Raw genomic sequence first — 26,899 nt, 5'->3', positions numbered from 1 at the left:
TACCACGGATCTAGGGTGAGGCCTTTGATCCTCAAGGACCGAGGAAGAGCTGAGGGCCTTAAGAGCTTGTGGATACCACATGACTGCAGGGTTAAGAGGGAGACTGGTTCATTCAGAAGGGGTTGATGCTTCAATTTAATCGAGGAATCAGAGCGGGCTAGAAATATGGGCTTGGTGGAAGCCTGTTCAGGCTCTCAATGAAGAAGTCGGATGCAGAGACCGCTCTCTGATGCCTCCTTGGTCTTTGGGTGTATGGTTTCCACCCAAGTCCATGCCAGAAGTAATGCTTATTCCGAAGTTAACAAGGAGCACTGCAAGGGAACCAAGCGCAAGAGGACCCAAATGCCCTGGGAGGAGGAGCCAAGGGATGAGTGGCATGCCGTCGAGGCAGACTTTAAAACGGCTGGGTTGCCAGGTATCGGGGCTTCCTGAAGTCGGGGCCGCTGACTTCAGCCACCAAAACCGTCTGCCTGGCTCAGCAAGTGCTAAATGTTGCCTTTCTTTACAGCTGAAACTGAGCGGGGATTACTTGGGAAGGCTGGAAGCTGGCAGGGGACAGGCACGGAAATGAAGCCTTGTGTAATTCGGCCCAGAGTTATTTGCAGAATCTGCTGACGGCGGGCCAAGTTTCCAAAGTCCCAAGTTCTTCAGGGGTCAAACCGGTCTCCCGCGGGGAGTCACCTGATTGCACCACCCAATTTATCAATTGCTTAGCCTGGTTTTTCCAAGGCCAACCCCCCCCCCCCCCGCCCCGCCCCATCCTTCCAATTGTGCCAGGAGAAAGGCATTAACGTGGAGCAGTGAAGGGGAAGGAGGCGCCAACTCTTTAAGGCTGGTTTCTGAGGCAGCCTCTCCCCCCCCGTTGAACGCCCAGAGAGCAACAATGCAGCGGAGGCCGAGGGAACACGACTCGACACCGGACTGCGTCCTTCAACATTATTTAATACAAAATGCAGAGGGGGGTGGGGCGTGGGGTGGGGTGGAGCCCATGCGGCAGCTGCATTCGGCTTTTCTGGAGAGGGGAGACAGGAGGGCGGGAGTGGCAAGGAGGCGTCGGCCCGCCCTCTGCAGCGCTCCCCACAGGAAGAGGGGGGAGGGGGGAATCTCTCATTTGGCGGCAGAGGTCCCGCCGGCCCGTCCCCTGGGGTGGGGTGGGGGGGACCCAGGTGGACTTCAGCCGATCCCGGCAAACGATGGGCCAGCGCTGCGTCTTGCCAGCGGTGGCCAAACTCTCTCCGTTGCCGCTCCCGGGCTTGAGCTGGAGAACTTAGGACACAAGGTCTCTTTCCTTCTGGGCGCAAGGCAGCAGCACCATGGGAAGGGGAGGGGAGGGTGGGGAGGCGCTAGTGAATGAGGAACCCCGCCCTCCCAAAGCTTGAAATGCTGCTGCCGCCGGTCACTGAGGCGTCCCGAGACCCGAGATTGTTCTTAGGCAGTCAGTGCTGTCAGGGATTCCCCTCCCCGGATTCCCATCCCTGGAAGCTCAGGAGCGGCTCCGGTCCTCATGATTCCCCACGATCATCTTGCTGTAGAGCTTCTGCTGCTCCTCCTTGAAGGCGTCCTTCACCTTTTCCCTCTTCAGGCCCCCGTCCCTGCGGAAGAAGTGGGACGGCTGTCAGAGCGTAACGGTCACTCGGGGCCCGAGCAGGAGGTCGGCTGGGAAAAGGGTGTTTGGGGAGCCTAAAGGACGGGGCTTTCAAGGTCCGTGGAGGTTCTCCATCCTCCAGGCCACGGTGGTCCCAAAGGTGGTTCCCCCACCCACACACCCCCAGGGGCAACTGGACTTTTTTCTTTTTTTCTTTTGAAGACGTTTCGTTCCTCATCCAAGAAGCTTTTTCAGCTCTGACAGGATGGTGGGGAATGTAAGGATTTATATCCGTTCCCCACCATCCAAGTCAGCTGAAGAAGCTTCTTGGCTGGGAGGGAGGGAGGGAGGGAAGGAAGGAAGGAAGGAAGGAGGGAGGGAGGGAGGGAGGGAGGGAGGGAAGGAGGGAGGGGAGGGAGGGAGGGAAGGAAGGAAGGAAGGAAGGAAGGAAGGAAGGAAGGAAGGAAGGAAGGAAGGAAGGAGGAAAGGAAGGAAGGAAGGAAGGAAGGAGGGAGGGAAGGAAGGAGGGAAGGAAAGAAGGAAGGAAGGAGGGAAGGAAGGAAGGAGGGAGGGAGGGAGGGAAGGAAAATAGCCATAGCCCTTAGACTTATATACCACTTTACAGTGCTTTCCAGCCCACTCTAAGAGGTTTAGAGTCAGCCTGGGTCGTCATTTTAACCACCTCAGAAGGATGGAAGGATGAGTCAACCTGGAGTCTGTCAGGATCGAACTGCTAGCAGTGGGCAGTTTAACCTGCAATACAGCACTCTAACTACTGAGAGGGCGGGAGGAAACCAGCCCTTGGACTTATATACCACTTCACAGTGTTTTACAGCCTCTCTAAGCAGTTTACAGACTCAGCCTCTTCCCCCAAACCATCTGGGTCCTCATTTGACCCACCTCGGAAGGACGGAAGGCTCAGTCAACCTTGAGCTGGTGAGATTCGAACTGCCAAAACTGCAGGCAGCCGGCAGTCAGCAGAAGCAGCCTGCAGTACTGCACCTCAACCACTGCGCCACCATGGCTCTTACACTTTATTTCCTCCCTTTTGCTCCCACCTCCGATCAATCAGCTCGGATTGGCTTACCATAAGAGATCCACCAGGCCTCCCTGTCTGGCGATGGCAGATTTTACCCGGTTGGCAAACTGCACGGCATCTTCAGAAGGCTGAAAGGGAAGGCAGCCAAGAGGGTCAGTTTTTTTCCTGAGAGAATCCGGGGGGAGTAAATCTCAGCTGATTTCCTGACATCCAAAGGCCTGGATCCAGTGAACTCACCTGCCTGGTCATTGGAGGCAGGTACCAGACACTGCAGACAATTGCCCAGCTAGTCATCATCCTGAGCAGATAGTTCACCATGCCGTATTTGCTGCTGTTAAAAAAGGCGTCTCCAAATTGAGGGTCATACTGAAGACAAAGAGAGAGAGAGAGAGAGAGAGAGAGTGAGTGTGTGAGAGAAAGGCAAGAGGGTGAGAAGGTTCACCCAGAGCAGAAGAACAGAGACTCCAAACAGAGCATAACAGGATAAGAGAATTGGAAAGAACCTTGGAGAACTTCTAATCCAGTCTCAGGACCAGGGATAGCGAACCTTTTGGCATCAGGTGCCCAGGCTGGAATGCGTGTGCATATGTGTGTGCCGAGCACCAGAAAACTGAAGACCAGCTGGCCAGGGTGCACATGCCTGTTTTCAAGCCATTTTGGACCATTTTCCGGGCTGTTTTTAAGCCCCTTTTGGACCTGTTTTTAGGTCATTTGGGGGGGGGGCAAAAAAACGACCTGAAAAGTGCCCCAAAATGGCCCCCAAAGATCTGGTTTTTTTGTCATTTTGGGGGGCTGTTTTCAGGTGCTCTGGCACCCGCAAAGACCAGCTGGCCAGTGCGCATGCGTGTGCCATAAACCAGAAGAGCAGCTGGCAATGGCGCCCGTGCCCACAGAGATGGCCCCTGCATGCCACCACTGGCACGCATGTCATAGGTTCACCATCACGGCCGTAGACCATATCAGACAAATGGTTATCCGGTCTTTCCTTAAAAACATTCAGTGATGGAGCAGACACGACTTCTGGGAGCCAGCCATTTCACTGGTTAATTTTTCTGTCAGGAAACTTCTCCTTAATTTTAGGCTGTTTCTCTCCTTTAATTAGTTTCCACCCGCTGCTTCTTGTCCCGCCTTAGGGTGCTTTGCAGAATAGCTTGACTCCTTCTTCTTTGGGGCAGCCCCTCAAATATCGGGACACTGCTATGTCACCCATAGAATAGAATAGAATAGAATAGAATGGAATGGAATGGAATGGAATGGAATAGAATTCTTTATCGGCCAAGTGTAATTGGACACATAGGGAATTTCCCTTGGTGCAAATGCTCTCAGTGTACATAAAAGAAGATACATTCGTCAAGAGTCAAGAATCATCAGGTACGACACTTAATAATCGTCATAGGGTACAATAAGAATAGAATAGAATAGAATAGAATAGAATAGAATAGAATAGAATAGAATAGAATAGAATAGAATAGAATTCTTTATTGGCCAAGTGTGATTGGACACACAAGGAATTTGTCTTGGTGCAAATGCTCTCAGTGTAGATAAAAGAAAAGATATATTCATCAAGAATCATCGGGGACAACATTTAATGATAGTCATAGGGTACAATAAGAATAGAATAGAATAGAATAGAATAGAATAGAATAGAATAGAATAGAATAGAATAGAATAGAATAGAATAGAATTCTTTATTGGCCAAGTGTGATTGGACACACAAGGAATTCGTCTTGGTGCAAATGCTCTCAGTGTCCATAAAAGAAAAGATATATTCGTCAAGAATCATCGGGGACAACACTTAATGATAGTCATAGGGTACAATAAGAATAGAATTAGAATTAGAATAGAATCCTTTATTGGTCAAGTGTGATTGGACACACAAGGAATTTCCCTTGGTGCAAATGCTCTCAGTGTACATAAAAAGAAAAGATACATTTGTCAAGAGTCAAGGATCATCAGGTACATGTTTCTGTGCACGCCATTCCCTGTGGTTGAAAGAATGGCATACCCAAGAATGTCTCTTCTCTAACTGCGTTCTGATTCTAGGACAGGTTCCATCAGCCCATCAGGACAAATTGTCCCGGTTCACCCTCAGGACTACCCTCTGAAACCACCCCCAGTATCTTCCTGGTATTGAGTAGGGAGGAGGCCTGGGCACCCATCCCAAAGGGAACCAGGGCAGCTAATAGTGCCTGAAGAGTTCTTCTCACCAATGCAAAGCCTGACAACGGTGCGTACGGACTGTCGTTGACTCTTTCAATCAGGGTTGGGGCAACTTTATGACCCGTGGACTTCAGCTCCCAGAATTCCTGAGCCAGCATGGACCGGTTATCCCTACACTCCAAAATAAGCGTCTCTGACAACTGATTAACAGGGCAGTTGGCAGGGTGGTAAGTGTTTGTGTTTGGAAGGGTGGGATTCTGAAAAGATCCCTGGTGTCAGAATCTCACCTGGGCTTTGTCCCGACCCAACCAAAATCCAATTCTGGCTCCTTGGCGCTTCTCTTGATCAGTTTGGCTGAATCCCGTAAAAAGGGAAATTCAATGCGGTGGGCAGACTCCACCAGGTGTTTTCCTCCCTGAGGATTACTGACCTAAGGCCATGTGGGTCACAGGGAGTACCAAAGTCCACGTTCTTCCAGTTACACACGATTGTGGGATTACAGGAAGGCATTTCAGGAGCTGCCTTGATGAAATGTTGGGTCCTACCTGCTTTCAGGTATCTCTGCTACACCCAGAAAGTTGAGCCACGCCTACCTTTCCAGGTGCCACTCTTATCTGTATCTCTTACCTTCCAGTTTCAGTGGGTTTGCTGAGCAGCAAGAATCCTTACCTTGATGGCAACAGGATAAACTGTAGCGTCGATCTCAAAACTTCCTTTCTTGAACATCATCACCGAAGTGTTGTTAATACATGTGCCTATTGAGAGAAATGAAAGATCATCTCCTGTCAGACCTGCTCGTAGCGGGAATAATGTTACAATGGGGACTGGCCAGACCTTAAAACAAGGAGCCCCTGACCCAATCAATCTAATCAAAACCCATCTCATTTAGACCGGCACACAGAAAGCAGGATGATAAGTTTCTTTGGGAACAGGACAAACTCTTTTAATTTACACTGCTCCTTCCAAATAATAGTGGTTTTCAGCTCAGAACAGGAAAATGGGAGCGGTTGTTCTCTTTTGTCCTTTTTTGTTTAGTTATTATTTTTATTAAACGTTTGATAAGGAAGGAATGCAAGTAGAGAAGGAAAAAAAAAGTAAAAAGAGAGAGAGAGAGAGAGAGAGAGAGAGAGAGAGAGAGAGAGAGAAAACTGCCCTGGGATAGAAGCTGTTTTTCAGCCTCTTTGTCCTTGTTTTTATTATCCTGTACCATCTACCAGATGGTAATCGTTCAAAAAAAAAAAAAAGATTTCCCAGGATGAGAAGGAACTTTAAGGATGTTTTGAGCTTTCTTGAGGCAGCGGGAGCTATAAAGCTCTTCCAAAGAGAGGAGAGGGCAACCAGTGATCCTCTGGGCAATGACATTAACCCTCTGGAGCGCTGCCACTGTGCAGTTGGCAAACCATACAGAGGTGCAGTAAGTAGTAAGTAAGTAAGATACTTTCTATGGTCATGTTCAGTTAGGAAAAGGAAGCTGGGGGCTATGTGCGTGTGTGTCTCTCTCTCTTTCTACTTTTCTCTGGACTCTCATGGTTTAAAAGGCCAACTTCCCATTTCACCCATTTTAAGTAACAAACTCATTCCTCTCTCTTAATCTGGCGCTTACCTTCAGGGAAAATAAGGACGGGCAGTTTACTTTTGTCATTAGCATGTTCTGTTAGCCTAAAGGAAGACAAAGAAAGGGAAGAGAATCTTAAGAAACGGCCTTGGTAGCTCTGGAATCAGATGTCAGCAACGCAGGACTGGATTCTCGGCCGCGGACACGCAATCCAGCGAGACCTGGGCTCCACTTTCACTCTGCAAGACATAAGCTACGTACCTCTTGGCCACTAAATGGCGATCTTTGACCTCAGACCGCTCAAACCAGACATGAGGACAAGCCTTCACCATGGCCCTCTGTATGACGCCCATGAGCCCTCCGTGGACTTGGCCCACCTGAGCAAAGAAGAGGAGGTCAGAGGTCACTTCCTGCAGCAGTACCAGAATAATGTAGCTGGCCCCAAATAGCAGCTTAATTCAGAATAGTTTAATCCGGAAAGAAAAGTGCCTTTGGCACGTAAGACACGTTGTCCTACAAAACATCTGAATACCCCTCGCTGACAGATGGGGTGTCATGGCCCTGATGGAGACTGACTCCGAGGGAGAGGAGGAACAACTGACAGGGAGTGGAAGTGTGGCTCCGGAGGTTGTGGAGGAGGCTGGGGAAGGGCAGAGGCCGGCTGGGCAGTCAGAGGAAGAACCAGGCCCATCCCCTCTTCATCCTAGGACACGCAGGGAGGAACGGAGAAGGCAACAACTTGGCTTACGAGAGAGGAAGCGGCCATGAGCCCCCTCATTGGTTGCAGCTGTGACACCTGGCTAAGAGTTTGGACCTGCGTACTGGCGCATGCTGGAAACAAAGTGTGTAAATATCTCTAGTTTATAGTTCCTTTCTGAGTTTGGTGTCCTTCCCAGTGTGTGTTATCTGTGGACGTCCTCTAGCCCTTATCTTGCCTGGTTTGTGTTGGCTTTTTTCCTTCTTCTTGTAACTGTTTGTGTGGGGATTTTTGGCTCCAGTCAAGGATATTTGGAACTTGGAAGCAAAGTGAAGGAATAAAAGGGGCTTCACCTATTTTCTGTGACTGTGTTTTGTATCCCACCCTGGGTCATCACATGGGATTGCTGTCCTTACCATTGCATAGTAGCCATCGCTGGCCAGAATGATGACATCAATTGGAGATGTATGGTTAGCCACACAGATCCCTCCGTTGCGGGGCCTGTTTTCCCTAAGGTTAAGAAGGAAAAAGGGATTAGGTGAAAAACTGAAGCAAATGCTCAATTTACTCAAGAGGAAGACAGGCAGCTTGCTTGCATGCATCCTTCGCTCTCTGTTCCCCACTCTTTTTTTAAAAAAAATAAATGTTTATTCAACGTTTCAACAATTAAAAACAGATCTCCACATTTTTCAACGTTACTGTAACAGTGTTTACACTGCTTAATAACATCTACAACTATGTTATCCATAGCTGTGTTAGATTCTTCCCCATTCTAAACATTTTTATACATATATACATATATTTACACATAGACGGTATTTATAATTTCGCACACATTATCATTTGATGCCTTTGCGTCTTCCCCTTAGCCATTTGTACCAAACATCTCATATCTCGTAATATTCTCCTTCTTCCTTATTTTTCAGTAACATCGTCAATCTGTCCATTTTGGCACTTTCGAAAATCTTATTCATTATTGCGGTTTCCGGGGGAGGTCATAGGCTGTTTCCAGTTTGGGGCGAAGGAAATTCTAGCAGCAGTTATAATATGGAGTATTAAGTATTGATATATTTTTTTTATTTAGTTAGATTCTAACATGCCTAAACAAAAGACACTTAATGGACAAAGAACTTTTAGGCCAGTTGAACTTGTAGACTTCAAGTTTAGGCCAGTTGAACTTGTAGACTTCAAGTTTAGGCCAGTTGAACTTGTAGACTTCAAGTTTAGGCCAGTTGAACTTGTAGACTTCAAGTTTAGGCCAGTTGAACTTGTAGACTTCAAGTTTAGGCCAGTTGAACTTGTAGACTTCAAGTTTAGGCCAGTTGAACTTGTAGACTTCAAGTTTAAGCCAGTTGAACTTGTAGACTTCAACTCCATGGTGGCTCAGGAATTCTGGAAGTTGAAGTCCAAAGGTCAAAAAGGGGCCCCAGTTCCCCACCTCTGCCCTAGGCCTTGCCCCAAAGACCAGGGCAATAGATACTTAAAACACAAGCACACAACCCTCCAAACTTATCTGAGAACCCCAAAATGCTGTGCCAACCCCCCTCCCCCAATAAATGGACAATTGCCTAGATAAATTACACCAGAAGTATAATCTCTATTCCCCTCTCCATGGCTTTTAGCAACCTTTCTTCATTCTTTGTTATTTATGAGGAAAATAGAAAGCAATAGAAATCTCATCCAGCCATCCTTCTGGTTGGTTGGTTGGTTGGTTTTTTGACAAAATAGAGGACTTTGTTGTTCACAAATATTTAAATCTTATCGTCTCAGCTATAGCAGTCAGTAATAAAAAGCTAGCTGGGTAATTTTGGGCCAGCCACTCTCTCTCAGCCCAACCCACCTGAGAGGACTGTTGTGGTGGGGAAAACAGGAGGAGGACTGTGTTCGCCCCCTCGAATTACTTATAGAATAATACAGTTGAGATAAACATCAAATAAATAAATAAAAAAAGCAAACGAGCAAATAAACCCTTGCTAAATAAATATTTAGAACAGAGGTCTCCAAACTTGGCAACTATAAGACTTGTGTGACTTCAACTTCCGGAATTCTGGGAGTTGAAGTCCACAAGTCTTAAAGTTGCCCAGTTTGGAGGCGCCTGGTTTAGAATGTTTATACATCTAATCCCTAACCAGTTCTACGTTTTGCCTGCGCTATCGTTCTAGAGAACCGTGGCACGTGGGAAGGTTTGTTCTCTTTCTTTGGGCCGATATCTCACAAACTTCCTCCCGGTCCCCACCATACCTGTGATGATAGGTGATGATAGCTGTAAGGGCTCGTATACAGATCCGGTAGCACATCAGGTGCACGTGCTTGCTGAGGAATTCTTTGTGCCTAAAGGCGAGAAGAACCGTGCTGTTATCCCATCTCAGTTTATAATTCAACCCAACTGCTGACATGCTAATAGTTTATAACATTACTCTCCTGCCTTTCCCAAACAATGCTTACAAACCTCAAGGAAAAATAATAATAATAATAATAATAATAATAATAATAATAATAATAATAATAATAATAATATAACAACAATAATAATAATAATATCCAATTTTACGTGTTGCTGGCTCACAAAGTTAATCAGGTTAATTAATTAATCGGATTCCCAATGAAGAAAAGCCATAATTTAAAATAGGTAGTAGGTTTAAGAGGGGGCTGTGAGCGTTTGTCTTCAAAGCATTCTGGGATAGAAAATAATATCCCAAATAATGCTCCAAATATTGCCTCCTCCTCTTACATAGATGTGCTTTGATGTCCACAGAGACATATGAAAAGGTGGAAGTTGCAATGCGATGGTGCCATGTGGCTGTGGTCATTTTGACAGGCGCACTGGATTTGCTTCCGATTTCAATGAAGGAGACTATTTGAGGCTCAGGGTTGGTGCTCTAAGGGGCTTTCTTGCAGGCTGTTTTCCTCAGCACCGCACGGTGTTCTCTAGTTTGGGTAATGAAATGTCTGCAAGGAAACAACCAGACTACCAAAGACCCCTTGCTCCGGATTTCTTGCAAGAACCCGCTCCTAGCAACGCCCTCTGCAAAGCAGGAACCTTAAGGTCTGTTGCAATAATTAACTGATTTCCAAGTAAGAAGTGAGGCGAAGAGCTTCCTCTTGAATTACCTTGGAAATCTTGAGCTGTGTAGATGCCAAGAGCTCGAGACAGGCATTTCCTTAAGATGTTATCTTACAACTAGTAAAGTCTGAAATTTACCCTGAGAATCCTGATCCGCCAGCCTTTCTACAGAATCTCTCCCTTCAAATCTCTCTCTTTTTTTCCCCTTTGTGCGCCCTCAAGCCATTCTTGGCTCTCTGCTGTCTGCCTTGGTAAGCCCAAGCTGTTTTCTCGGGCAGATTTTGGAAGTGGTTTGCCTGCATTCTTCTTCCCACACCTAACCGCCTCTCACACCTGCCCATTAAGTTTATTTAACACTCCCTCAAGAATCTGAGGACACCACCCCACATAATGGGAAGGAATGTCGGAGAAGGTGTCCCATTTCTTTTAACGCCTGGCTGTTCTGCCTAAAGAGTTGGGCAGAGAAGGAAGACAGACTTGGCTTTGCTGTTGAAGGACAATCCAAACTGTGGAGATGACAGCAATTCAATGGGTTAAGAGGGGATCAACCACTTTACCACCCCAACAATTGATTATCTTTTAGATGTTTACGTTCCTCCCTTTGGACAATGAATGTCATGTAATCTGCTGCTAAGGACTCACCTTCCATTGGGTAACAAACCCACCAGGGTAGTGCCCGACACCAAAAGGCTAATACCAGTAAAAGCCAGGGCAACCCTACAAAAGGAGGGAAAACAAGGAAGTAAGGTACAATTAAGGCATAGCTGGCTGGAGAATTCTGGGAGTTGAAGTCCACAAGTCTTAAAGTGGCCACGTTTGGGGACCTCTGCTATAGGGTGTCGACCTTGAAGCTGATCTGACCCAAGCTATCTTGACAGCTTCAGAATGGCCACACTGGAGCCGAGGGGTAGGGAGGGGGGGGGATTTGAGAGAGCTGGGATTCTGTAGCCAAAACAAAATATTTTCTCTTGGGATCCAAGGACATTGTCACACGTGGTCGGAGGAAGGAGGAGTGGTGTCACCAGGCAACCAGGCGGAGCCGCGATTGGACCATGCGACGGATCGTTTTGGGGGAAAGTGGCAAAAAACGTTTTACTTTTAACGAGGGGAAAACTGCGGGAAGACTTCAGAGTCGGTTTTCACCAGATCTGTGCAAATATGATATGCCCAACAAAGCCATTCTCGGAGGGATCTCTGCCTGCCTCGGAGTTTTGCTTGATGATGGAATTATTACTGGGAACCCTGAAATGGGGTTTGTCCGGGAGAAATGATCACGTGTCCCATCTTCCCCCATCGCCGCCCCAAGGAGAAGCCCAAACCTGTCCCTGGCCTTTACCTGAGTGGCAGCAGGAAGCAGTAGCGGACCACGAAGCCCACCCCCCACAGGATGGTGAGGCGCAGGCTGATGTAGTGGAAGTTGTAGTTGGTTCTGCTCAGCAGGTTCCAGGACTCCAGCTCCTCTGCGGAGAAGCGCTTGGTCACCTCGTCGTCCATAATGCTCTCCACGCCTTTGCGGCAGAAGTAGAAGATGTCGGAGAGCTCAAACTCGGGGGCATCCAGGGTCTTGTTGCTGGAGCTCCTACGGTTCTCTTTGATCTCCTCTTCCAACGAAGTGGGCTCTTTGGCAATGATTCCTGCAACGAGACACACACCTCTTCCAGCCGAACGGTAGGAGAAACGGTGCCTGGCGCACCACCACCACTCGCACCTCCCCTGCTCTTAAGAAAAGGCACCCGGCCCTCTTACCGTTGACGTAGGGCTTATAGACGGTGTGGTTCTTCTCTTTGGCGCCACGCTCAATCCTTAAGGTTGCCCACTGCAAGGCATAAAGAGAAAGAAAGAAGAAGTGAGATCTTTCGGAGCCGGGTGTGAAATCTTTGAACCAGGGTGCTGGCTCTGTGTGTAGATGGTAAGGAGTGACAGGTTTAGGGAAGCGATCGGAGGCTGGCAACTAACACAATGTCTTAGTTTTATCCTTGGGGCGGACAAGCAAAAGCTTGCCCACCCCAAGGATAAAACCACCCAGATGCAAACTGAGCGACGTGGCGTATGCAGTACAATGCAGTGAGCCATGCGTAGATCTGTACAACAACCACTTCACCAGTGCATGGCTCAACATAGGAGAACAAACCCCTCAGGGACTAGATTCAGCAGTCCATCTGCATTTAAAAGAGACAGGCCGCTCTTTTGAAGACAACAAAGTCCACATTTTGGACAGGGAGGACCGCTGGTTTGAAAGAGGGGTCAATGAGGCCATCTATCTCAAAATTGAAGAGCCCTCCCTCCAGAGGGGGAGGGATACGGCATCATGTATCTCCAGTGTACAACACAGTCCTTGCAACCGTTCCAAAAAGGCTCCACACCCATTTGCATCACTCGGGCACAGAGGAACCTCCAAGTGGCCTCAACGACCCTCTAAAAGGATGCAAATGACCAGCTCTGTCTGCAAGGAGTATAAATCCTTCCCTTCCCCACAATCCAGTCAGAGCTGAAGAAGCTTCTTGGATGAGAAGCGAAACGTCTTCAAAGAAAAAACCCAGAAAGTCCAGTTGCCTCTTGAGAAAAGCACCTTGGGGACAGCCAGGACTTGGTGGACTAAGAATCTCCATAGATATAACGCACTGCCTGTTTGGCAGTTCATCTAACATCATGGGGTCCAAAAATGAAAATGGAGAGGTGCTAATTTCCTGTCTCGCTTCACCAGCTTCCACTAGGCTGGGAGGAATATGCTGGACAGGATGAGGTCAAATCCAGAAGCTTTGGATAAACAGCTCCTGCATATGCTCTGTGGGAAGAAACTTGTCAAATTCAACCCTCAGCAACCTGCAGTCAAAAGTTAAATTCTGCCAAATTATGGTCAACAGAGCATGCAAAACTGTATTAGATAACTCTATTGAGCTTGACAGTGTGACCTAGTCACCCATCTTGCTAAATTGATGTTATTAATTACATTTATGACCACAGACCCAAAGACTGCTAAGCTGTAATCTGCTTGATATCTTTGTTCTTAATGTGCTGTGTAACACCAGCTCCTGTGATTTGTAAACTATGGATCGTGTATTATTAGGCTGTGAGAACGATAATTTTAGCTTCTTCCAGTAATAGACAATTTTTTTTTAACAATCGAGGGATGAATTATTCATTTTTTTCTGGAGGTGAATTTTGGAATATTGCTTTATTTTTTAAAGTAGTAGAGCAATAAGCTGTTTTAGGGCTTATACTGTATTGTGGCACTACATGTGAGAAAATTGCATCTCTCACGTTTCCCTTTTGACCTGGATTGCTGAAAATTAACGCCACGCTTTGCCAATCACAAATATAATAAGCCGTGGCATAACAGGAACCAGTGTGGAACCATTGAGTCTGTCCTGGTCATGGGCTTCCTCTAGAGTAGAGGATGAGTCATTAGAGAGAAGGGATGTTGGACCAGAATCCTTTGGCATAGAACAGCTCTTCCTGTCATCTTATCTCTGCCTCTTCTGTCATCATTCCTTTCTTATCTGGCCCATTAAGGAGGGGAAATCAAACTGCATTTTAGGTTATGGAGGCGGAGGACACACCCACCACCTGAAATAATTCACTTTGCTTGCAGACAGTGAAAACTTGCTCTTTGAGACTGCTGGGGCAAAGAGGGAAGCTTTCCAGGGGCCCTAGTTAAATCTGACCATGGGTTTCTTTTCAGCTTTTTTTATTTTTAAAGAAAGAACTGGCTGGTTCAGATGACAATGGAGAAGTTATTGCTGCTTGTTGGCATCTGCAAGTTTTATTTGCTTATTTTTCAATATTCCACTCTAAGCACCTTCCTTTTGGCAGCATCTAAGATCTTGACGACACCTCTCGACAGGGGCCTAGAATAAGACAGGGAGAACAATGCCTAAACCTAGTTGATAAGAATAGAAGCTCGAGGCAGCTTCCGCCTACTTAGATGAGAGGTCTGAAAAACGAAAAGTGCTGGCTTAGAGTCAAAAGAAGGAAATTTTTTTAAAAAAAAATCATAACTGAAACGCAAATCCCAGGAAGCTTCAGAGAGGAAAAGTCAGACTCTATGTTTAAATTGACTTCCAAGTTGCAGAATAATCGGCAGAAAGCCCCGCTAGAGCTGCCTTTGCTGCTAGTTCCTGCCTGCCTGACCTTTGTATCCCTGGTGTCAGACAGGCTGCCCACCGACCAGGCTGAAAGGGCGAGGGAAAATGCCCACGTTCTCAAAGATCCCTCTCATCCAGGGAACCCTTTTTTGGAACTATTACCACCTGGCAGACGGTACAGAATAATAAAAACAAGGACAAATAGGCTGGAAACCAGCTTCTATTCCAGGGCAGGAGCTCTGTTGAATTCTACTGTATAGTGCAGTGCTGGTGTGGTGTCGGGGGGCTTCGGTTCAATGTGTGGAGGGTGAAGGATGTGTGGGTTTATTTTCATGGTCATGATGTGCACTGAAGGTGGCGTTTGACCTCGTTGTATGAGGTGCAAGGAGAACAAAGTTAACGAAACGAAACTAAAGCAAGGTGCAGCAGAAGAGGGAAGTATGGAGATTCTCAGTCATCCAGGTCCTGGTTAGGTCTTAAAGGTGCTTTTTCAAAGAGGCAAAACTGGACTTTCTTGGTTTGTTTGTTTTTTCTTTGAAGACGTTTCGCTTCTCATCCAGTCAGAGCCGAAGAAGCTTCTTGGACGAGAAGCGAAATGTCTTCAAAGAAAAAAAAATAAACAAGAAAGTCCAGTTGCCTGTTTGAAAAAGCACCGCTGGGACGGCAGAAGAGGCACTTCTACCTGGCTGATTCTGAACGTCCTGGGCAGGCTCTCCGCTCCCTTCTTGCTCCCTCTGGGTTCTTCCCCTTTTTCTTTTTGGACCCAAATCCTTCGTTTCACACCACAACATCCACACGGTCTCCTGGAAACTAGCCTATCGTTGCATTAGAGAGAGATCGGGACCACCCCTAGGGCGGACCCCCGCTCCTCACCCCATGTTTCCTGCCCACTTCCCCTCTGAATTGAACACAGGCTTCATTAAGGATCTTAGAAGGACGACCATGCCTGTCTTACACACAGCCACGGATGATGGTGCCTGGAACTCCTGGAGGAAATACGAAATAGATACTCAACAACAACAAAAAAAGCACGCAGAATCCAATTTCTTGACAGGCTCTACTTTCATGCTGAAAAGAAGGGGAAAAAGCACCTCTATAACGGCCTGGTTTGGCTCTGCAACCCAGGCAAGACAGACACAGACTTCAGAGGGTAATTAGAACTGCAGAAAAAACAACGGCTACCAACCTGCCTTCCATCGAGGACCTGGATCCTGCACGAGTCCAAAAGAGGGCTGTGAAAATATTTATAGACCCCTCACATCCCGGACATAAACTGTTTAACTCGAAATGACACTATCGAGCCCTGCGCACCAAAACAACTAGGCACAAGGACAGTTTTTTTTTCCTGAATGCCATCACTCTGCTAAACAAATAATTCCCACAACACTGTCAAACTACTTAGTAAAACTATATTACTATTATTACTCTTATCCTTCCTATTACCTATCTCTTCCCACTTATAACCGTGTTCCTTGTATCTTTACAATTTATATTTCTTTTATTTGTTCCCTGGTATAATTTGATTACTTATTAGTAACCTATGACTGTCACTAAGTGTTGCATCTTATGGTTCTTGGTGAATGTATTTTATTTTTTTCTTTATGTCCACTGAGAGGCTTATCCACCAAAGACGAATTCCTCGTGTGTCCAATCACACATGGCCAATAAAGAACTCTATTCTAAAACAAGCTGGGATGGGGAGAAGGAACGCAAGCAATGCTTGAAAGGTAGCTAGAGAGATGACTTTGAAAGATTTTCAGTCCCAAGCGTAGCATTCTGACCTATGTCCTACAAAATACGTTATGCAAAATAAGCATGCTTGCGTTATACAAGCTACGCAAAAGGACACACAGATCTGGTTCAGCTGGACAATTTAAGCAACCCCACACCAAAGCTGGAATTTTGGGGGGGTGTATTATTGTTTGCTTTTCTTAGCATGGAATGTGGTCAGATCGAATCCTCCAAGGAACGTCAGAAGCCCCTCATATAAAAAAAAATTACCTACGTACATTCAGCTGACACCTGGGGGAAAAGTATTTGCAAAGGTTCTGACTCCCAAAACAGTTCCCACTGAATCGAACGCCCTGTGGAAATCCCTGGACACAAATTAACACTCCCTCCGGGTTACAGGCAACTCAGAGGTAGAAGGTCCTCAGGTGGCCATCAGCACGAAGGGATGTGGTGGCTCAGGCACTAAGACGCTGAGCTTGTCGATCAGGAAGGTCGGCAGTTCGGCGGTTCGAATCCCTAGCGCCGCGTAACGGAGTGAGCTCCCGTTACTTGTCCCAGCTTCTGCCAACCTGGCAGTTCGAAAGCACGCAAAAAATGCAAGTAGAAAAATAGGGACCCCTTTGGTGGGAAGGAAACAGCGTCCTGTGCGCCTTTGAAGGCGTTTAGTCCTGCCGGCCACATGACCACGGAGACGTCTTTGGACAGCGCTGGCTCTTCGGCTTTGTGACGGAGAGGAGCACCACCCACCAGAGCCGGAAACGATTGGCGCGGTTGTGCGAGGGGAACCTTTTACCTTCACCAGCATGGTGCGGGTCAGCCTGCTGCCCGCCATCTCATCCTTCAACTTCCGGCTGGTGCTTCACCAAGGAATCAGCCAATGTCCTGGGAAATCTACCTGAAGGACACTTGAGAGCTATGGCCTGAAATGGTTAAAGAGTGGAACGAAAAGCAGCAGAAAATGGAAGTTCCTATGATGGAGAAGCTAGGAACAGGGGGGGCTCCAATGAAACATCCGCTGAGGAGTAAGGTTGCCGAGTTTCTAACTGCACCACATTATTTGGAGCGGTCCATAGAAAAAGGACAGGTTCCTAAATTATCTCTGTATGTGAAAAGATGGAACACTAAAATTGAGAGCTGGATTCTATGTGGATAAGTACAAAAGTAATTCTTATAATTTGTACTTGGTCAAATAATCACAACATGCTGATAGAATCTGAACTAGGGTGGGCCAGGTCATGAAAGGGATTTTGGAGTTGTTGTGCATCGAAATACTGACCCAGAACTGCTGTTCAATACCCTGTTTTGATTTTTAAAGATGCCTAAGATACTGCTGTCACCAACTTCCTTTCAGAGGAAACCAAAGAAAATCTCTAAAAGCACTCAGCTATCCAGAGTTGAACAATGCCATCTTAATTCTCCTTTATTTCCTGTTTTTTATTTTTCCATAGTTTATTACTGTTAACAGGACATGCTTTCAACACAATCTATTGACGCAGTACAACGATTTGATTTTAGATGATTTCAAACACAATGAACATTGGGGAAACTGAAGTAATAAATGCTCTTATTTTAAGACTCGAAACTCTCATGTGTATTCTGATTCTGGCTAGTTTTGGAGGAATAAGGAAGAAAAGAGGATAGGTAATTCCCCAGTGACCGGCTCGCTAGGTGTAATTGTTTGTGTGACTGCAACCAGCCAAGACTCTGGTAGAATTAATGAACAGTGGTTTAACGGATGTACGGGGTCCCAGGGTGCGCATCAAGTTTTCGCGGGCGAAGCAGCCCTCAAGAAAGTGACAAATGGAAAAAAGAGGGAGGTTCTTTCACGCAACGGCTTCAAGGTGACCCTCTCAACATGATGTATAGCTTGGTCTTAAGTTTCCACCCCTGCTTCCATCCTTGAAAAGTGATTTGGAGAGGGGGGGGGAGAACATGGAGTTACAAGGCCAGCTTACGCCTGTTCACTGTCTTCCTTTTGGGTTGATGTCAGAGTCCGTATCTGAGCGGTAGGAGAACTGCTGTTGGGCTACTCTCTGTATAGCTCCTCCATTCTGACCTGAAAGCCATCTCCACCCGGGGGAAATTTTAATAGTTAAGCAACACCTTGCACCTGCCTGCCAGGGACATCTTCCTTTGTCCTTACGTAACGCTGACAACCCATAGTATAGCTGGACTTGCCTGAAACTCCACGTTTCCTAATCGAGCAGACAAGACCTGTGTCGAAAGAGCTGCTGAGTCATTCCTTTTTTTGTGCTGGTTGCAGGAACAACCCAGCCTCAGGCTGCTCCACGCCCCCCCCATTCTTCCCCCCCACCCCCAGGAATGTTAAAAGCATGGGAAACTCACCTGGAAGATCTGCAGAAGACTTTTCATGTAGAGACGGCGGATGCCAAAGGAAACGCCAAAGATGGCTGGCACAATGATGAAGACCAGAAGCAAAGTGAAGAGGACGGTCAGGGAAAGGCCCAACAGGTTAACGACCAAACTGTCAACAGGCAGCAACAGGAACATGATGAAGGGGAAGGAGGCAGGCTAGGCCAGTGCCCTGCAAATTCCCGACAGGCAGAAAGAAGCTGCCCTGGGCAGGCAGTCAGTCAGTCAGTCCTTTCCCCTGTCAACCAACAACAACTTTGAGTGTGCAGCAGGTCTCTGGCCTATCACAGGGGCCATTTCAGAGTTCACACCCTTCCTCCGGTGGGCTTGGGGTGGCCAAGGACCCCCATGATCTACCCTGGAAAGAGGCACAAACAGAAACTGGGAAGACTGGCTAGGGGCGAGAGGGTTACGCAATGGGTCACTGCACAAGCCACTGGCAGGGCAGGGAACAGCTCCCCAAATGCTGGGAAGAGAAGTCTTGTTTGAGTTTTCGGAAGTACCCAACGTCTCTTTGCAAGAACGAGATGCGCTCCTTCTCTTGCCCTGCATTGGCGGAAGAGCTGGCACCCTGCAAAACTAGCGCCCTTGCCCCTGGGGCACAAGAGCCAGCACTGGTTGTCTCGTGGAACTTGTGGCAAAACTCCTTCCAAGGCCCCTCGATCCCATCCACCGCCGAAAGCTGCAAGATGTCTTCTTGTCCATGGAAGATGTTCTTAAAAGTAGAGCCTTCCCAGATCCCAGTCACTAGTGAGGAAAGAGAAAGAAAGAAATCTCAGTGCAACCACAACGGAAGTACGGCGAGGCCACATAACCACTTACTTCTCTTTACAAGAACAGACAGGGGCAGCAGTGTCTCACTCAAAAAGCAGCGAAGATAAAAGCCAGGGATAAGCAAAGCAGGTCGTAAGCTTAGTAAGATCTGCTTATAATTGAGGAATCCTTTTAGGTCCAAGGACTCACAAAGACTCTTCCTAGCTTAAATATTCACCGGGATTTACGTTACTCATCTGTGGTCTTAAAAGGAAGAAACTTCCCCTAATTTGGGGAAGCTTCCTACCTATTCCTTAGAAGGAAACTGTGACTTGCCAAAGTGACCAAACAAAGTGACTAACTGTAAGCCTGGCATGCGGTCACAATAATATAATGGAATCCTAATCAGTACAAAAAGCGTTGTGCCTATAGAACCCCTTTCTTCAATCTGGTGCCCTCCTAACATTTGGGGACTTCCCATGGGTTGGGAAACTTGGGAGTATACAATTCCAGAGGGCAGCAACTTCAGAAGACGGATAGAGGTTATTTCCCAGGACTATTTTTCAAGACAACATGTCTACAACTTACATTGCTTCCCAACAACATGTTATTACTAAGGCGTTGTCTATTTTTTAAGATACTGTACTAAAATCTTTCAAAGAGGAAAAAGTCACTAGACAAACAGTATGGACGTGAGTGAAACACTCTCCCGCAAGCGTTAAAAGGCCCCATTTTCTAGATCAGGGGTCTCTAACTTTGGCGACTGAGCCTGGAGGACTTCAACTCCCTGAAGTCAGGCAGGCTTAAAGTTGCCAGGGTTGGACATCCCTGATTTAGATGAATCGGATGCAATGATGCCTTGCATTGGGGTCTTTTCCAGGTGGTCTCAGAAGAGGACCATGGATCAAATTATGGAGGGAACAATCCTGAGAAAAAAGGTAGTTAAGGGACCTGTGTTCTGAGCCACTAGAATATATCGAAAACTCTAGCACTACCTGCCACGGAATCACAGATGTTGTCACAAATCAGACATTTTCAAAGATGCGATTCCCGTTTTTTCTTCAAAGACAGTCCTGAGGAATTACACTAATAAACAGGAAAGATGTACATGGAATAGCTAAATAAAAAAAAAAACAGAAACAAAAAGTGCACCTAATCCACACACGCTGAATCTGAACCCAAATGAACAGATCGGGAAATCCCCCTTTAAAACATCTCTAGACCTCATGAATATAATGTAAAAGTACAACCTAATACATGAAGCACTTCACCCTGAGGAAAAAAAAATATATTCTAATTTATAGAAAACTCTGCATTTTACTCACGGCAAGCATTAGGTAAACAGAAATCACATGGGAATGGAATAAAGAGCTGGAGCTACCATCCAAGGCGTTTCCACTTACAGTTAAGAGGCAGAAGCAAAATGAAATCTCTGGAGAGCAACTCAGCTCCAGGCAGCCTTCAGCGAGATCTTAACTGCAATAGCTTATAGCCTTGCATCACAGCTGGAAGGGAACAGCAATCAGATGTTTGCAACCACGTGTAATCCCTACACAGTGTTCCAAGAGATTCCAGAGTACAGGCTCGGGATGACGAGTGGGTTTTTTTTTTTTTTTCCATATACAAACACACCAGAATCATGGCAACCAACTGCCTAACCAGTTCTCAAATGAACTAACCCAAGAGTTATTAGCAAGAGGGACAGTGTACCTGTTCCCCCACGGGGCTAACAGATCAGAAAGGTGCTCCTGACGCAAAACTAGAGCAGAGATCTAGATTAATGTTGACCGCGAGACAGTTGATTATTACAAGCCCAAGGGCGGAAGTAAAAGGTATTTAATCTGATGTTCTCAACATGTATTTGGGTGCAATTCCCAACTTCTGTAGCCGATTTGTGGGAATTGTAGTTCAGATTGTCTGGGGAATACCTGACTGGTAAAAGGTTCACGTAAAGATGTTCCGCATCGTAGCCATCAGGAAAGCCAACTCTTAAATGACAAGTTTATGACTTCGCAGTGAAATCACTGACTAGCTGTTACGACATTGATTAAATTCTGCAGAGGGAGATTATATTGTTTGTCTTAATATTGCATCAATATATTTACTGGAAATGGTAGATAAAAATGGTAATTCATCAATTAAAGCATGGATTCAATTGCTCTAATGTTTCTCAACCTCAGCAAATTTAGGATGTGTGGATTTCAACTCCCAAAATTCTCTAGCCAGCATGAAGAATTCTGGACACTGTCTCTTTCCCGGCTCAAGAGTGACCAATTTAGAAAACTAATTAAGAATGAATATTGTATACATATTGCACTTCTGGGAGATGAAATCCGTGCACCTTAAAGTTGCTGCGGTTGAGAAATGCTACTCTAAGATGTGACAATAGTCACTGATTTATTTAAGCTGCATCTTCAATGTATATTAACAGATTTTTTTAAAAAAAGGATTTGACAAATTCATGCAGAAGAGACTCGTTAATGTCCGTAGGCCATGACTGTAAAATTAAATATCCAGGGAGTGAAAAGCTCTCTGATCTGATATTGGATGGCATTTTGCTTTCTTGCCAAGCTGCAAGGTTTTAAGCAGCCCTAATGGTGCATTTTTCAAAATGAACTTCTTCAACTGGTAGAAACTTGGGCGAGCTGTAGCTTCTCCTATTTGTTACTTAGAAAGTCAAATAAAGAGTGAGAAAACTGGAATGTTGCACAACCAGCATACACTCTTGGTTCCTCACGTTATTGAGATTGTAGTCCAATTCTGCAAAATTTACGAACAAGTTGCTACAAACTCAGCCTTTAAAATGTTTCCTCTGCATAAACAGTCAGAGCATGCAGTTCTCACCAGCCATGGGCAGAGAGTATTGTAAGCCACTAAAACAAAAATAGCTTTTCTTTTTATAAGGAGGGGGTAGACGCAATCTGTTAAACTTGACAACCATGGCCCTAGATAATTTAGGAGTATTTAGTGACATAATACATTGAATTTAGAGGCCACCCAATTCCAGATGACTTATATAATGACAGTAAAAAAAAAAAAAGAGAGAGAGAGAAAGAGAACATCATGACTGCTTAAAACAACATTTACAAGTAAAGGGTACTTTCAAAAGCAAGGAAGCTAACGCAACCTCCCCACCTCTCTGACTCAAAATAAACAATGACTGGAATATTCATTGACTGGAATATTGGCTCCTATATCAGGCTAAGACATAATTATGCTTAATTTGCTTTTGATTTAGCATATAATATTAACTAACTATTGTCATTTGTAAGCTATAATTTATAACTGAAGATATTGCAGGAACGCAGCTGTAATTTAATAAGCCACAAATATGTAAGCCATCGGAACCAGCAGCCCACTGTTTTGTTTTATGTACAATATTTAAAAAAAAAACTGACTAGGATGCTCTTTCATTCAATGTATTTCTGAGAACCCTTATAATGAATTTTATCAACCTAAGTTACACAGGCAGCTATCTCGTTAAACAGTTGTCTCTGAATGAAGCTAACGTACTTTTCATGCTTTGGGGATGATACCGATGTCATAGTACAGGTGGTCCTTGACTTACGAACCACAATGGAGCCCAAAATTTCTGTTGTCAAGTGAGACATTTGTTAAGTGAGCTTTGCCACATTTTACGACCTTACTTGCCATGGCTGTTAATTGAATCACCGCAGTTCTTAAACTAGTAATCTGGCTTCCCCATTGACTCTGCCTGTCAGGAAATTGCAAGAATTGATCACGTGACCAAGGATACAGCAACTGTTGTAAGTGTGAACCAGTTGCCAAGTGTCTGAATTTTGATGGCATGATCCCAGAGATACAGCAACGGTCGTTAAATGAGAAAAATGATCTAAGTACTTTTTTCACTTTTTTCAGTCACTAAACAGACTGTTTTAAGTTGAGGATTACCTGTAGACACCATCCTATTTACTATAAATAAATATATAACTGAAAGCAACTACAAGTTTGTATTCTTCTTGTGTTCTTTTTCACTCTTTATTTTATTGTTCTATTGTTTTAATTCTGTTTTGTTCACACTCTTGTCATTTCCTTTGATTGTTGTAAGCTGCTTAAAGTTGCCCCAAAGCAACGTTAGGGGGCAAATAAATTTAACAAAATAAAAATAAAATAAGTAAGTACAAGTATCTCCAAAGCACAAGAGGGCAAGGCAAGATCATAATAGGAAGATTTGATCTGTAACTAAGGAGAAATTTCCTGCCGATGACAACAATTAATCAGTGGAATGGCTTCCCTTCAGAAGTTGTGGGTGCTTCATCAGTGGAAGTTTTCAAGAGGATATTGGACAGCCATTTGTCTGAAATGTATATAGGGTGAGTTTCCTGCCTGAGCAAGGGGCTGGACTAGAAGACCTCCAATCCTGTTATTCTGTGTTATCCTATGACCATCATTAAGTGTTGTACCTTATGGCAAATGTATCTTTTCTTTTTATATACACTGAGAGCATTTGCACCAAGACAAATTCCTTGGGTGTCTAATCACACTTGGCCAATAAAGAATTCATTCTACGTTATAGTATCTGCTTGTTCTGTAGAGCTTACGAGCACTTTTGTTAAAAATAGCTTATATTTTTAAATACTTATTCAAATGGTTAACTGATATTTTAGGAGCTCAAAAGATTTTAAGAAAAAAAAAACACCCAGTTTTTGTCTAAATAGTGCGGGCACACCTAAGTATTGTTTTCTGTATTCTGTATTCAATTCAATATTGTTTCCTGAAAGTGTAATCCTACTCAACCTGACAGCTTGCATAAGTATATTCTGTTCAAAGAATATGTATATATATATGTATATTCTCTTCAAAGGCTGGGATGCTGTTTCTAGCTCTCTCACCATCATTGGTACAGATGGGAACAGGGAATATGGTTAAAGAATCTGAAATAACCTTCTGGAACATGTCATGTATTTCAGTGTGCACTTAAAAACCTGGCTCCTAAGATGATTGGCTGTATTAATGTAATGTTGAATTTGTTATTTTTGGCCAGCTTGGATGGCTTCTCCACTAGAGCAAAGTAGCTCTCATCAATCACATCCCGGACATAAACTGTTTCAACTCCTTCCTTCAAAACGACGCTATAGAGCATTACACACCAGAACAACTAGACACAAGGGCAGTTTTTCCCTGATCGCCATCACTCTGCTAAACAAATAATTCCCTCAAGACTGTCCAACTATTTATTAAGTCTGCACTACTATCACTATTTTCTCATCACTCCTTATCGCCCATCTCCTCCCACTTGTGACTGTAACTTTGTCGCTTGTATCTTTATGATTTATATTGACCATTTCCTAATACAATTTGATTGCTTATTGTACTCTATGACTATTATTAAGTGTTGTACCTGATGATTCTTGACTCTTGATGAATCTTTTCTTTTATGTACACTGAGAGCATTTGCACCAAAGACAAATTCCTTGTGTGTCCAATCACACTTGGCTAATAATGAATTCTATTCTATTCTATTCTATTCTATTCTATTCTATTCTATTCTATTCTATTCTATTCTATTCTATTCTATTCTATTCTATTCTATTCTATTCTATTCTATTCTTCATCCAATATCTATTCTATTCTATACCCCAATATTCTATTCTATTCTATTCTATTCTATTCTATTCTATTCTATTCTATCCTATCCTTTAGAAAAGTGGTGAGGGATCTTAAAACGATATAAACTCCCCTCTGTATAAACTTAATTGTAAATCCATAAACAAATATATGCTGCTTTATTTTATCGAGCCTCAACACTATATGGCACCAGGTCAACAGCGTCTCTGTTCCTGTCACTCAGGACTGTTGTCATAATTATGAAATGTCTATAATTCACATCCAGACAATATGGTACATTACTTCTCTGCAGCATCAAGTCCATAGATCCATATCGATTTATATTTATCTTCTTGCACCTGCATTTGAGCTACAATTCCTTTCATTCCTAGCCATAAGCAATGGCCAATGGCCACGCTTGCTGGAGATGACACAGATGTTGTAATCTACAAATATTTGAAGAATGCCAGAGAGAGAATGGTGAACTACGGTATGTATGTCACACTCCATGCACCTGATTAGCAAGGTGATTATTACCCCTACTGATAAGATACCACTTGTGCTTAATTAAAATTATTCCAATTAGATTTTTACCATAGTAAAAGCATTGCTAACAAAAAGCCTCTGTATTCATGTCTGACCTTTAGGGGAAAAGTCCCATAAATTGCTAATTTAATTATTATTGGAGCCGATTAAAATACTCCAAATGAACATGCAAGGTTGTGAATCCCCCAAGGGTTGTTATCGGCCAGATATTCCCAAAATCAGAGAATAGGGCAGAAAGAAAGCAAAAAAAAAAGGTATAAAAAGAGATAAGAGGAGGGGTTCCAGCTACTTTCCAAAGCACCCGAAGGCCAGACGAGGAATAACGGATGGAAAGTGAACAAGGAGAGATTCAACCTGGAAATAAGGAGGAATTTCCTGACAGGGAGAGCAATCAAGTACCAGAACAGAAGTTGCCTTTGGAGGTTTGTGGGAGCTTCAAGAAGAGGCTGACAGAAATGGTGTAGGGTCTCCTGCTTGGGTGGAGGGGTTGGACTAGATGACCTATAGGGTCCCTTCCAACTCTGTTAATCTGACTTTAATGAAGAAAAGGACCAGGGGAGACAGGATAGCAGGGTTCTAAGATTTGAGGGGCTGCCCCAGAGAGGAGGAAGGGGGTCAAGCTATTTTCCAAGGCGTCCAAAGGCCAGACAAGGAGTAACAGATGGAAACTGACCAAGGAGAGAGATTCAACCTGGAAATAAGGAGGAATTTTCTGAGAGGGAGAACAATCCACCAACGGAACAGAAGTTGCCTTGGGAAGTTGTGGGAGCATCATCCATCCCTGGAGGCTTTCAAGAAGAGACTGGACTGGTACCTGGGCAGGGTCTCTTGCTTAGGCGGGGGGTTGGACTAGATGACCTACCAGGACCCTTCCCACTCCGTTAGATCTGTTAGAGCTGCCCAGGTTGGACATGCACCTCCAAAGCTGGCTGGGGAATTCTGGGAGTTGAAGTCCACAAGTCTCCAAGCCGACCCAGGATGGATGGACAGACATCCCTGCTCAACGGCTCGGCGATTTGGGTCGTTAATCAGACCGAATCCCCGCATCCATCTTTTTATTCGTCCCGATGATTTATCTTGCCCTACTTCGTCAGGTATTGGGGGGTGAGGCGGGGGGTGAGGAGCTTAGGGCGACCCCCTCCCCCCTTTTCCCTTCGCTCTTTGAGAACAGGCGCCGCGAGGACAGCCCCCCCCCCGCGCACCGCGGCCTTGTGACGTCATTTCCCACAACAACACGGCGAGGTAGGCCGGGCGTGTGTGTGTTTGTGGGGGGGGCGGGGGGACACAACCGACGTCTCCAAAGCGACCCCCGACCCTCCCCCTCAGCCGCCGAGCGCAAAGGGGCGTGGCCGGGGGCGGGACACTCACCTGCCGCCACGCCGCTGCCCCTTCAGCCCGGGCCCCTCCCCCACCCAGCCACGGCTGAGGAGACCGACGCGCCGCCGCCACAGCTGGAGCCGCAAGGGAGCCGCGCGGCGCTAGAGCGCATGCGCGCTCGGCCCTCGACGTCACCGCGTCGCGTGAGGGGGGGGGGAGAAGTGGGTCTTCGGGTCTTCGGGCCCGCGCCGGGTTGCTCCACCCGCTTTTCCACCTTTCACCCTCGCCTCCTCCCTTTCTTCCCGACCAACCAATCGCAGCTCGGCCCATCAGAGGCGGTGGGCGCCTGCGCAGAAGGATTCGCCCCTTAGTTACCTCTCATCTCTTCCTTCCTTTGACACGTCAAAGGGTTTCGAGTCGTCTTTG

At 45.6% G+C, this 26,899-nt stretch overlaps 1 protein-coding gene across 4 annotated transcripts; it reads right to left on the bottom strand.

Moving 5' to 3' along the window:
- Positions 1 to 922: 922 nt before the first annotated feature.
- On the bottom strand, positions 923 to 26,899 carry GPAT4 (glycerol-3-phosphate acyltransferase 4). Of its 4 annotated transcripts, none has more exons than XM_087938803.1 (13): positions 26,849 to 26,899; positions 18,263 to 19,036; positions 11,847 to 11,916; positions 11,437 to 11,734; positions 10,743 to 10,817; positions 9,278 to 9,367; positions 7,453 to 7,546; positions 6,601 to 6,716; positions 6,388 to 6,443; positions 5,454 to 5,539; positions 2,862 to 2,990; positions 2,673 to 2,752; positions 923 to 1,592 (listed from the first exon to the last, which is right to left on the bottom strand). In XM_087938803.1, the coding sequence occupies exons 2-13, from the start codon at positions 18,425 to 18,427 to the stop codon at positions 1,484 to 1,486; spliced, it is 1,368 nt and encodes a 455-aa protein (XP_087794929.1). In that variant the 5' UTR covers positions 18,428 to 19,036; positions 26,849 to 26,899; the 3' UTR covers positions 923 to 1,483. The 4 variants fall into 4 exon arrangements, with proteins under 4 accessions (XP_087794929.1, XP_026570919.2, XP_026570917.2 ...); XM_026715134.2 differs by lacking the exon at positions 26,849 to 26,899 and adding an exon at positions 26,525 to 26,636; XM_026715132.2 differs by lacking the exon at positions 26,849 to 26,899 and adding an exon at positions 20,446 to 20,574.

Source organism: Pseudonaja textilis, chromosome 9 (assembly GCF_049901715.1).
Source record: "Pseudonaja textilis isolate UNSWEBS1 chromosome 9, rPseTex1.2, whole genome shotgun sequence".
Lineage (NCBI taxonomy): Eukaryota > Metazoa > Chordata > Lepidosauria > Squamata > Elapidae > Pseudonaja > Pseudonaja textilis.
This window is presented reverse-complemented; position numbering and strand designations above follow the sequence as displayed.

Excerpts from the sequence above, each read along its gene's own strand:
- GPAT4 (XM_087938803.1), bottom strand. The coding sequence starts at position 18,427 with ATGTTCCTGTTGCTGCCTGTTGACAGTTTGGTCGTTAACCTGTTGGGC. Across the intron at positions 11,735-11,846 it reads CTATAAGCCCTACGTCAACG|GAATCATTGCCAAAGAGCCC; the intron begins GTAAGAGGGCCG and ends GTCTCGTTGCAG. Across the intron at positions 7,547-9,277 it reads ATCATCACCTATCATCACAG|GGAAAACAGGCCCCGCAACG; the intron begins GTATGGTGGGGA and ends TCTTAACCTTAG.